General features: G+C 53.4%; 1 protein-coding gene across 9 annotated transcripts in view; it reads left to right on the top strand.

Moving 5' to 3' along the window:
• The window catches only part of DLGAP2 (DLG associated protein 2), a 777,915-nt gene extending 765,840 nt beyond the window's left edge, over positions 1-12,075 (top strand). For all 9 annotated transcript variants that reach the window (XM_078445206.2, XM_078445207.2, XM_078445203.2 and 6 more), the window contains 3 exons: positions 2,120-2,211; positions 8,274-8,426; positions 11,740-12,075. In XM_078445206.2, the coding sequence (XP_078301332.1) occupies positions 2,120-2,211; positions 8,274-8,426; positions 11,740-11,958 (464 nt within the window). In that variant the 3' untranslated portion in view covers positions 11,959-12,075. The remainder of the gene's footprint in view (positions 1-2,119; positions 2,212-8,273; positions 8,427-11,739) is intronic.
• Positions 12,076-12,340: the final 265 nt, after the last annotated feature.

The raw sequence follows: 12,340 nt of genomic DNA, 5'->3' as shown, positions 1-12,340 counted from the left end.
CTGTCTCCTCCAGAGCAAGCCCGAGGGAAGGGGACACGGCACCTGTGCGGCCTGGCTGTCGGGGTGTCAGAATCTTCAATGCCTGTCTCTAGCGCGCACTGAGTGAGTCTCACGGCCGCTGGTTTGGAAGCACCTGTTACAATCACTACCGTTTGGGAAACTGTGCGGGAACGCGGACCTCAGTTTCCGCCTCTGTGGACACTTGCGAGGCCCCGATGGTGGAGCGTGCCCGAGGGACCCCGGGTGCCCCTGAGGAGCTGAGTCGGGACAACACCGTGGGCTGGAGCGCTGGTCCCCTCTTCTTTAGACAAACCTCCAGCACAGAAATGTCCTGATGTAGATAAATCCGCATAAATACATGTGGGAGGGGGGGTGTCTTTCCTCCTCTTCCCTGATGGGCAAATCTCCGGCTAAGGCGAAACACCCCCTTCCCTAGCCACCTGCCGTCAGCGAATATAAGCTCCCACCACTGTCTTCCCCTTCAAAGCCCAAGGAGATGCCTTGGTTGGCCCCTCGCTGCCCGTGTCCTGTGAGTCTGCGAGAGAGCCAGAGAGACGACAAAAGCCAGAGGGAGGGAATGATCTGCTCCGGCCCAGACGGGTGGATCCGTATAAACCGAGGGAATAACTTCTCTTTCGTCTCCCAGGCAAACGAAATGTAGAGGTCCCCGGGCCCAGGCCCAGCAGCGGGAAACGTGTTCCAGCAGGCTCCTACGTGCTGTTGAGAGGCCTGCGAGTTGGGATCTAGCACAGCTATTATCTCCAAAATCTTGATGGTGCTGCCACCTACATGGACTGGGTGTGAGAGCGGGGGGCAGGCCGGCGAGGCGCCTGGAGGTTACGGGACTGCGGCAGGGCCCCCGTGTTTCACTCACCAAGTCTTTTGTTTGCCGACTGTCCATCCCAAGTGGTCGCTCCTGCCCTTTGCTAACAGGAGTCCTTTCCGTTGACAAAACCGTTATCACTTACCTTTTTACAAAGTGCCGTTTGATTAATTCAAGTCCCACAACTTAGAAATCATTTGTCAACTTCAGGCCACATCGCAGTGGGCGCGCAGGAGTGGGAGGGACATCATCACCACAGACGTCCGTGATGTGAGCCTGTTGTGGTGACAGGTGGCGGCCAGTGGCGGGAGCCATGGACCGAGCACGAGGCAGGGAGACCATCACGTCCCCTGCGTTCCTGTGGGAGATGCTCTCAGAGCACCGCCCCAGGGCCACCAGCAGTCCTGAAACACTGTTCGCGGGACTTGAATGCGATAACTGATGTCACTGTGATTTTCTAGAAATTGGGAATTAACACCTTCATCTTCAGGCATCCGTAAAAAATAACTACTTAACGTCTTTGTATTCATCCTTCTGCCTCATCTTCTAGCTCATGTGAGCATCGTGATAAAAGTGTCCTGATGCCACAAACAGGAAAACCTCCTGCAGTATAGACCGCCTTTCCAAAGTTAGTTCTTCCTAACACTGAAGAGTCATCTCCTAATCGTTGATACTATGTAGTATTCCTTGAGTTTCCCTCAAAAATCAGAAAAGGGACAGGCCAGGGCGCCTGGGTAGCTCAGTCGGGTGAGCGTCAGACTCTTGATTTCACCCCAGGTCATGATCCCAAGGTTGTGGGATCGAGCCCCGTGTCAGGCTCTGCGCTGACAGCACAGAGCCTGCTTGGGATTCTCTCCCTCCGTCTGTCCCTCCCCTGCTTGCTCTCTCACTCTATTTATTGTGCAAAGTGAGAGAGCAAGCAGGGGAGGGACAGAGAGAGAGGGAGAGAGAATCCTAGGCAGGCTCCACACCAGCACAGAGCCTGACACGGGGCTCAAATTCATGAACCGTGAGATCATGACCTGAGCCGAAAGCAAGGAGTCAGGTGCTTAACCAACTGAGCCACCCAGGTGCCCCAATAAATAAGCATTTTTTAAAAAGGGAAAAAAAAGAAACGGAACAGATTGGAAAAGAACTTCCATCAGTGGACATATTCTGCACAATAAATTCAAGGTTTTAATCTTCCGGAAAAGAAGGAGCGGCTCCCACCTTTTGGAGTTTACTCCCTTTGTGTAATGCTTCTGCTTCTGTTTTTCAACTGACCGGGTCTCAAGCTGGTTTTCTTCTGGTTCACAGTTCTCGGGAAGATCCGGAGTGCCGTGGGGAGTGCACAGCTTCTGATGTCCCAGAAATTCCAGCAGTTCTATTGGCTGTGCCAACAGAACATGGTGAGCAGACCCCCAGGTAACCCGGTTCCTCAGGGCATGCTCAGTGGCCGTCTCACGTTCTGTGAGTTTGCAGCCCAGTGAGTGAATGGGAGTCACTGTGGTGCAGCCCAGAGAGGGGGCCACAGCGCGGGGGCCAGGGAGGGGGTTGCGGAAAGACAGCCCCCGACCTGTAGGACACTGGCGCAGCTCCGGGCCATCCCCCTCCAGGCTTACGAGGCAGGTGGGAGGTGAGCAGGTGTGACGGCAGGTGTCACCCAGGTGTCACCGATGCAGGCCGTGGTGGGAGGCGGCTTGACTCAGGCAGAAACGGCTGCAGTTAAAGAGATTCAGCAGGGATTGTACGGTAATTGGGCTGCATGTTCCGTAGCAGCGAAATGAATGCACCGGGTGACACAGTTGGCATTAAAACTTGGCTCTGATCTTCCTGGGAATCAAAGAGAAGGAAAGCCTGGGCATATGTTTGTAAATACTTAGGTGTGCATATTTGCCGCATCTCTGTAAACAGACACACACACACTTTCCTTTGTGACTAAACGAAGCATCTGCTTAATATCACTTCTAGAAATAACTAAAGAGTATTCACATTACTGTATAGGCTCTTTTATAAATGCATGCATTCATTTTCAGAGCAAACAGTTCCTTAAAATACAAGTAGGTCTGGGGGCACCTGGGTGGCTCAGGCGGTTAAGTGTCTGACTCTTGATTTCGGCTCAGGTCGTGATCTCACGGTTCCCGAGTTCGAGTCCCCTGTCGGGCTCTGCCCTAATGGTGCAGAGCCTGCTTGCGATTCTCAATCTGTCCTTCCCCCTTACAGTCTCTATCTCTCTCTCTCTCTCTTTCTCTCTCTCTCTCTCTCTCTCTCTCACTCTCTCTCTCACTCTCTCTCTCTCACACACACACGATAAATAAGTAAACCTTAAAAAAATGCAAGTCTGTCCTAGGCCCGTGGTAACCATGGTGCTTGGTGATTTGACTTTGTTTTGTTTTGTTTTTTAATTGCAACAAGACGTGAATTTACAGAATGTTCTTACACATCAGAGGAAGCATAGCACTAGAGCTGCCAAATCATCCCTTTTAAGTAGGGTCGTTAAAAAGTACGTTTTCTCTAATATTTTCCAGTTAACCCCATTGAAGTTCAGCACAAAATGTGTAAAGTGACCACCATGTCGCCTGTGACATTAAATTATAACCATCACTTAAAAAGGGGGACACAGGGGTGCCTGGGGCTCAGTTGGTTGAGCGTCCGACTCTTGATTTCGGCTCGGGTCATGATCTCCAGGTTTGTGAGTTTGAGTCCTGAGTCGGGCTCTGTGCTGGCAGAAGGAGGCACCTGCGTGATTCTCTCTGCCCCTCCCCAGCTCGTGCTCTCTCTCTCAAAAATAAACATTTTTTAATTTAAAAAAATGGGGGAACAGAATGGTTTAGGGCTCCTTGGAAGGAACATAGAGCCGTGAGACGCTCAGTTACCATGTTGAGCAAGCGTGCTCCTGCCTCCTGTGTCATACCTCTTTGACTACTGTCCCTGAAGGAGTGGATGTAGGCCGCTGCAGGGCTCCCTACCCTCTGTCACACTGAGTCGGGTTAAGCACCGGTGGTCACGATCTTTAGGAACCCCTTATCTAAAGCACCCGCCACATGCAGTAAAAACGTACAGATTTTGTTCAAGCTTATACAATGCCCGTGTCCTCGCTCCCAGAAGCAGCTGACGTTGGATTTTTAAATGACCCATCCTAATATTTTTGATGCTTCCTACACGTGTCAGATGGCACTTTATCCCAACTGTAAGAGAATAATCCTTTCGAAATACGTGGTGTTGCGCTTTCTTTTCTTTGGCATCTATCTAGAACTGGACAAAAGCACAACAAATATCTGCAGGCTTTGTTTCAGCGGAGGGGGGGGAAACGGGGGGCGGGGGAGTCTGAGACCAGCCAGAGGGAGGTGCTGAGGCAAAGTTGGGGGGGGGGGGAGAGCGGGGTGTCTGAGACCAGAGGGAGGTGCTGGAGTGAAGTTGGCGGGGAGTGTCTGAGACCGGAGGGAGGTGATGGAGTGAAGTGGGGGGGGGGGTGTCTGAGGCCACAAGGAGGTGCTGGAGAGAATTGGGGGGGCGGGTTGTCTGAGACCAGAGGGAGGTACTGGAGTGAAGTGGGGTGGGGGGGTGTCTGAGACCCGAGGGAGGTGCTAGAGTGAAGAGGGGGGGTGTCTGAAACCCGAGGGAGATGCTGCAGTGATGGGGGTGGGGTGTCTGAGCCCAGAGGGAGGTGCTGGAATGCAGTGGGGTGTGGGGGTGTCTGAGACCAGAGGGAGGTGCTGGAGTGAAGGGGGGGGGAGTGTCTGAGACCGGAGGGAGGTGCTGGAGTGAAGTGGGGGGGGGGGGTGTCTGAAACCACAGGGAGGTGCCGGAGTGAAGTGAGGGGGGTAGTGTCTGAGACCAGAGCGAGGTGCTGGAGTGAAGTGGGACGGGGGGGGGGGGGGGGGGGGTGGTGTCTGAAACCAGAGGGAGGTGCTGGAGTGAAGTGAGAGGGGGAGTGTCTGAGACTGGAGGGAGGTGCTGGAGACAATGGGGGGGTGTGTCTGAGAGACAATGGGGGGGTGTGTCTGAGACTGGAAGGAGGTGCTGGAGTGAGGAGGGGGGGCGGTGTCTGAGACTGGAGGGAGGTGCTGGAGTGAAGTGTTGGGGGGTGTCTGAAACCAGAGGGAGGTGCTGGAATGAAGTGGGGGGGGAGTGTCTGAGACTGGAGGGAGGTGCTGGAGTGAACAGTGGGGAGGAGTGCTGAGACCAGAGGGAGGTGCTGGAATTAAGAGGGGGGTTGTCTGAGACTGGAGGGAGGTGCTGGAGTGAAGGGGGTGGTGTCTGAGACCAGAGGGAGGTGCTGGAGTGAAGGGGGTGTGTGTCTGAGACCCGAGGGAGGTACTGGAGGAAGGGGTGGGGTGTCTGAGACCAGAGGGAGGTGCTGGAATGAAGTGGGGGGGGGGGAGTGTCTGAGACTGGAGGGAGGTGCTGGAGTGAGGGGGGGGTGTGTCTGAGACCAGAGGGAGGTACTGGAGGAAGTGTTGGGGGGGTGTCTGAGACCAGAGGGAGGTGCTGGAGAGAACTGGTGGGGGTGTGTCTGAGACTGGAGGGAGGTGTTAGAGTGAAGAGGGGGGGGTGTCTGAGACCCGAGGGAGGTGCTGGAGTGAGGGGGGTGGGGTGTCTGAGCCCAGAGGGGGGTGCTGGACTGAAGAGGGGGCGTGTCTGAGACTGGAGGGAGGTGCTGGAGTGAAGAGTGGGGGGGTGTGTCTGAGACCAGAGAGGTGCTGGAGAGAATTGGGGGGGGGGGTGTCTGAGACTGGAGGGAGGTGCTGAAGTGTGGGGGGGGGGGGTGTCTGAGCCCCTGGTAGGTGCTGGAGCGAGTGGGGGCCGGGGTGTCTGAGACCAGAGGGAGGTGCTGGGATGAAGCAGGTATGTGTGCTGGCAGCTCAGAGAAGCTTTGGCAGCTGCTGGGAGGTTCAGGTGCAGCCCAACCAGTTCAAAGTCAAAGGGAAGACCCTAGAGAACCTGCTGGCTCCTATCCAGATGTTTCGGGTGGACCGAACGCAAGGCAAGGACCTATGGGTCCTCACGGGGTAACAAGGATGCAAAGAGCGATGGGAGGATCTGCCCGTGAACCTGCGGGCGCACACGGGCCACCTGGGCCCACCGCACCGCACCGCCAGGTCTGAGTGCCACTCACACCTACTCGGAGCCAGTCCCACCACCCCCATGCCCCCCCCAGGGCTCCCCAGCCCTTGGAGCCCTTCCCAGGACACTGCCCCAGAGCCTGGGACGAGCAGCGCCCATGTCACGGGGACCTCCGATGGCCGGGCCAGCAAGTCTTGCGAACTCTCAGTGGCAGTGATTCCCCAGGGATGTCACTGTGTCACTTTGCTGGGGGAGGGGCGGCGCTCACCGCTGACGTTTACAAACAATTTCATAAACATACCCCGGGATCCGACGGCCTAGTGGACCAGATGGAGCCACCCCCTGAAACAGAATAGAGGACACGGATCCTCTGGGGGCAGCGACTCTCTTCCCTCTGGCCTTCGCTCAGCACAGGCCACCGGCTGGTCGCACGCGGCAGGTGGGATTGGGCCCCAAAGTGATCGTTTTGAGGTGGATGTCAAACCACTGCATGTGTGCGTCCCCCCCGAAAACCACGTCGGCCCCCCACCCCCCAACGTGATGGCATTAGGAGGTGGTGCCTCTGGCCGAGTCCTGGCAAATGGGGTCAGGGTCCCTGTAAGAGAGACCCAGGGGAGCCCCCAGCCGCTTCCTCCCCATGAGGACACAGCCAGAGTCCCCCAGCTGGAGGAGTGGCCCCCCAGAACACGCCCCCACTGGCACGTGGCCGTGAGGCCAGCCTCCAGAGCTGCCAGCAGCAAACGCCCAGTCCCTGGGGCTCATCTAGCGGCCCCGGCGGACTAAGCCACGGTTTAAAGCGAGTTGAAACAAACCAAACACAAGTCCACGTTGTGCTTAACGTGAGCAACGGAGTGGGCTGAAAGCTGCACGTTTTAAGCGAATTCACAGAAACGTCTCTGTTTAATCTGAGATGGCCTCACACTGCATCAAAGGAACCACACGTAGAAAAGCCCATTCGCTCACCCCCAGGGATGCAGACCCAGGCAGGTAGAGTCTGACCCAGGGCTGCGGTCCCTTGCCAGCCACAGGCGGTGCGGGAAGGGGCTGGGCAGGTGCCCTCGGACCTTGGGAAGTCACCTGATTTTAACCATAGGCAACACACTGAAACCGTGTGCGTGAGGGGCACCGTGTGTGTGGAGCAGAGCAGGTCTCTGGGCCACACGCAGCTCACGGACTGCCAGTTTGTGGCTCCGTGGCATTGTCTGCTCTTCTAAGCTCAGGGACCAGTCCGGCGAGCTTTCTGTACCTTCGTAAAATTGACTTCATAAAAGTCGTCCTCCCTCTACATGGGAGCAAAGTAAATGCACAGTGGGGGGCGGGGGGGGGGGACGCCTGGGGGGCTCTGTCGGTTGAGCGTCGGACTTGGGCTCAGGTCGTGATCTCAGTTCGTGGGTTGGATCCCCAGGTCGGGCTCTGCGCTGACAGCTCAGAGCCTGGAGCCTGTTTCAGATTCTGTGTCTCCCTCTCTCTCTGCCCCTCCCCTGCTCACTCTCTCTTTCAAAAATAAACAAACATAAAAAAAATAAAAATAAATAAAAATACATGGCATTGGAATGAACAGAAACAGACATGGCTCCAAGCCCAAGCTCATGGCCACCTCCCTGTCCCTGTCCCTGTCCCAGGCACCTGGCTGCAGAACAGCCCACAGGGAGACGGAAACCACAGCAGCCCTATTGCTTTTAGGAATGGCCAAGCATTTGAAAACTGTAATATTTGCCACCGTTTTCAAGGTCTAAGAAAGCCTCTTCAAAACAAAACAGTGAGTGAATGCACCAAGTGTATTTTCTTTAACAGACTTTATGTTTTCGGAGCAGTTTTAGGCTTGTGGCAAAATTGAGGGGAAGGTACAGAGTTCCCACCCACCCTGTGGCACCACACGCACCATCAACATCCCAACAGCAAGTGCATTTCACACGATCTGTGACCCCGCGTCGACACGCGTCATCACCCAGCATCCGGAGTCCACATCAGGGCACTTCTGCTGTCATGCGTGGTCTGGGTTTGGGCGCACGTATAGTGACATGTAGCCACTATCATGGAATTCTGCAGGGTGGTTTCACTGCCCTAAGAGTCCTATGCTCTGTCCATCCGTCCCCCCGCCTGGACCTCTGGCAACCACTGATCTTTTTGCTGTCCCCACAGTGTCTTTTCCAGACTGTCACAGAGTTGGAGTCACTCATCATGCAGCCTTTGCACATTCTCTAACCGTCGGCAAATGCTTGCGTTAACTGTCGGCGGCCCTTCGTGGGCCTTCTGGAATGTTTGTCAGAGCATGAATTTTTCAGGCTTCCCCCCAATCTGGTTCCTTGAAAAGCATCTGCAGGAAGGAGCGGGGCCCCCACCCCCCGAGCCCTGGGCCAGCTGGGGGTGTTCATGGCTCTGAGTTCTGCCCGTGTGTTCTCAGGACCCCAGCGCCATGCCGAGACCCACGTCCCAGGACCTGGCGGGCTACTGGGACATGCTGCAGCTCTCCGTCGAGGACGTCAGCATGAAGTTCGACGAGCTGCACCAGCTGAAGCTCAAAGACTGGAAGATAATAGAGTCTCCGGAGAGAAAGGTAACCCTGCCCGGGCCACGCGCCCCCCACGTGCTGCTCCCCGCGGGCCCCCGGAGCCTAACCCTAACGCGGCAGGTGCTCCTTTGTGTCATGCCACATGGTCTCCTGTCGGCAACGCACGATCAGGTGTGCAGATGCTTGCACGCGGAGCCGGCGATAAGCTGACGTGGGACGAACGCTGCCGGCGGGGGGTACAGGTAACAGGTCCTTCTGCCGTATCTCTGGGACTCGAACGGAAAATCACATGGAGACGAAGAGTCTCATTCCTTACAGGGACCTACCCTGTGCCTTCATCAAACCTGTGTTTGGATTATATAGAAATGATTCTCCACAAGGAAGGCGTGAGGTCTGGTTACAACAACTACCGATTCAGATCGGTACTTTCTGGTGGTTTATCTCCAGTGGAAGATGAAGACACACTGTGGGCTCTACTTAGATGTCCTGTAGATCTGTCAGCCTTCGCCCTTAAACAGGCTGAAAGGTTCCATTAAATTTGAGCCTGTGATCTTTCTCCCCTTCAGATGCCATCCATAGTAGGGTAACAGGTAGGTCCGAATCAGCAACAAATACATTGATTTCCTAACACATTTGAAAGACGCTCTAAGTAATCATAATCTGAGTTTCTAGGTAGACATTATCGATTCAAATAAAATGATGACATTAATCCAACACACTTTAGGACAGTGGTGTTACTATATAGCAGAGGATGTCTACATAGAGATTTAGAACAAAAGCCATCACTGCCATTCTCAATCTTCCTCCAAAGGTGCCACTGACTGTGTCGGTGGAGTTCTGGGCTCAATGTCATAGATGCCACTGCAGATGACTGTCACACCCCCTCTTTACTAGACGACGGGGCAGAGGGGAGTGGGAAGGTGTAGGCTGTCTGTAAGCCATAAATGGTACATTAGCAAGTCCTATCTATGGTCTGGTTTTGTAGTGAAGGAGATCCTAAGATCGCCAATGAAAATGCCATTCTAATAAAATACTAAAAATAGAACCCATTTAACCATCCCAGAGCCCTGCGATGATCCCTCCTATTTTTCATTCTTCAGTAATTGACAACTAATACAACCCCTTCTACCTAAGGTATGCAGAGAGAATGGTCCTCAAAATTAAGACAGCCTTTTGCTGAGGGTATACACGATCTATCCATCCATCTATCCATCCACTTGCCGAGGGTATACACCCCACTGCAGACATGAACTGCTCTTTCACACCACTGAGGCCCCAGGCCGTGTGCTTAGGAGCCACTCTACCCTGTCGATCCGCAAGGCCACCTGGTCAACCCTCTCCTACCACAGGACACCTGGAGGCCAGGAGTCCCTTTAAACAGGAGACTCCCACAAGAATTGCCCCTGTGTATTTCTTACAGCCCCACACTTCAGGGGCTACCAATTAAAGAGAAAAGAATAGGTAGATACAGTCATGTGCTTAACTTAGGAACTAACTTTTGAAAGAGCTGAATGAAATCTTTAACAAACCCATTACCCTACTGTTGTGGATGCCTGCCAAAGAGTAAGAAGTCGTTGCTTCTGGCCAAGTCATTTAAAAATAAGTCATGGGAATAAAGTGTCAGACACCAAAACAACCTTCCTGCCAAAACCAGTGGGTGGGGTTCTGCCACACGTGTCTGCCCAAGCTGTGCCTTCCCCACAATGTCCTAGCACGTCTGGCCCATTTGCATGTTTGCAGAGGCTGAAGGGAGACACAGGGGTGCGGTTTTCCCCCAACAACTGGATCCCTGCCCAGGAAAGGAAAGGTTCCAGCGCCTTCTGCTAGGCATCCTTCCCTGGGAAGGAGGTAGTCGGCTATGCAGGGCCCTGCCATCACCCGCTGGGAAGGGCAGTCCATGTTGGGTCCAGCTTTGTTAGTTAGGATGCACGTTCAATAACAGGGCAGGGTTGGGGACACAGACCTTTCACCAAAACAGTAAAGGCACAATATAACATTATATATCTGCTGCAGAACTGTGTGATTTAGCCTTCTGGAAAAGGCCTATACCTACTTTTGTGACTTATTTAAGAATATGAGCTAAAGGTCAGAAGTAATTACTTGCATGTTTTTACCAAGCAGGTGAAAAATCTGTCTGTCCATCCATCCACCATATCTATTATCTACTGTCCATCCATCATATCTATATATCTATTATCTATCATCTATCTAGTCTATTATCTATCATCTACCTATCCATCCATCCACCAAATCTGTCCATCCATCCATCCATATCTGTCCATCCATCAGATCTATTTATCTCTCTGTCCATCCATCATATCTGTTTATCTATCCATCCATCCATATCTGTCCATCCATCCATATCTATTCATCCATATCTATCCATCCATCCATCATATCTATGTATCTATCATCTATCTAATCTATTATCTACCCATCCATCCACCAAATCTGTCCATCCATCCATCCATATCTGTCCATCCATCATATCTGTTTATCCATCCAGCCAGCCAGCATATCTGCTTATCCATCTATCCATCCATCCATATCTGTCTATCCATCCATCCAGCATATCTATGTATCTATCTATCCATCCATCCATCATATCTATATTATCTATCATCTAATCTATTATCTATCATCTACCTATGCATCCATCCACCAAATCTGTCAGTCTGTCCATCCATCCATCACATCTATCTGCCTATCCGTCTATCTACCTATCCATCCACCCATCTATCCATCCACCATATCTATCTGTCTATCCAGCCAGCCAGCATATGTATGTATGTATGTATGTATGTATCTATCTATCTATCTATCTATCTATCTATCTAATCTATCATCTAGTCAATGTCAAGGGGTTTTAGGCCCATAACAGGAAATTTGGCTAACAGCTCCCCCATGTAAGATGGTTTCCATGAAGGTCCTTAGAATCCGGAGTCTGCTGAAAAGTCTGTAGCACATGACAGGGATATCAAGTGACACCTTCCAAAATACCTGGGATACTCAAGAACTGAAATTGTGGATATTTGCCAATGCTCAGAGATGGCAAAAATCTAGCAACAGCACGAAAATAAGCCTGAGACCAAGGACACGTTCCATGTTACCGTGCGGGACTTGGTTCCTTACGTGTAAGGCCGTCACCCAGCCCCTCTCCCTGCCCTGGAGGGTGTGAGGGAAGTCACAGTGTCCAGCAGGCAGGCGGCAAGGCCACTGTTGGGGGCGTGGGGCCGGGCCGGTCAAGCACTGGGGTGGTGTTCCGGGCAGTTTGCGGTCACCCTGCACGGAGACCAGGCCCATGGACTGGCGCTGTTCCCCTCTGATGTCCCCAATTTTGACCTGTGATCCTTTTCAGGAAGAAAGAAAGGTCCCCCCTCCAATACCAAAGAAGCCCCCCAGAGGGAAATTTCCTGTCACGAGAGAAAAGTCCCTGGACCTGCCGGACAGACAGCGTCAAGAAGCCCGGAGGCGGCTCATGGCTGCCAAGCGGGCCGCCTCCTTCCGCCAGAATTCGGCCTCGGAGCGCGCAGACAGCATAGAGATCTACATCCCGGAGGCCCAGACGCGGCTCTAGGGGCACCTTTGCCCTCTTTTCTTTTTAACAAGATGCGTGTACAGTTTCTCACCCACCCGCTAATTTTAGTCTTGTTTCTCCACCGAATACACCCTGTTGTGTTCTCTGTGCCATAGACACACCGGAATGCGTTCATTTCTGCCGTGCGCCGAGCCCCGGCCAGAGCAACTCCTCCCTCCCCCCCTCCTTCCCCCTTCCTCTTCCCTCCTCCTCCCCTTCCTCCTTCCCCATCCCCCTCCCCCCCCTCCTCCTCCCCTCCAGTGGTCTGACCCACGGTCAGCTGTGCCAGCTAGGCGTGGGGACACCTCCCTGATCCGCTCTGTTCTCAGAGGATCACAGGAAACACCTCTCGAGATGGAGCCCAGCTCACATTTTTGTTATT

Source organism: Panthera onca, chromosome B1 (assembly GCF_046562875.1).
Source record: "Panthera onca isolate mPanOnc1 chromosome B1, mPanOnc1 haplotype 2, whole genome shotgun sequence".
NCBI classification, from domain to species: domain Eukaryota; kingdom Metazoa; phylum Chordata; class Mammalia; order Carnivora; family Felidae; genus Panthera; species Panthera onca.
The sequence above is the reverse complement of the archived record's forward strand: the minus strand, read 5'-3'. Positions and strand labels throughout refer to the sequence as shown.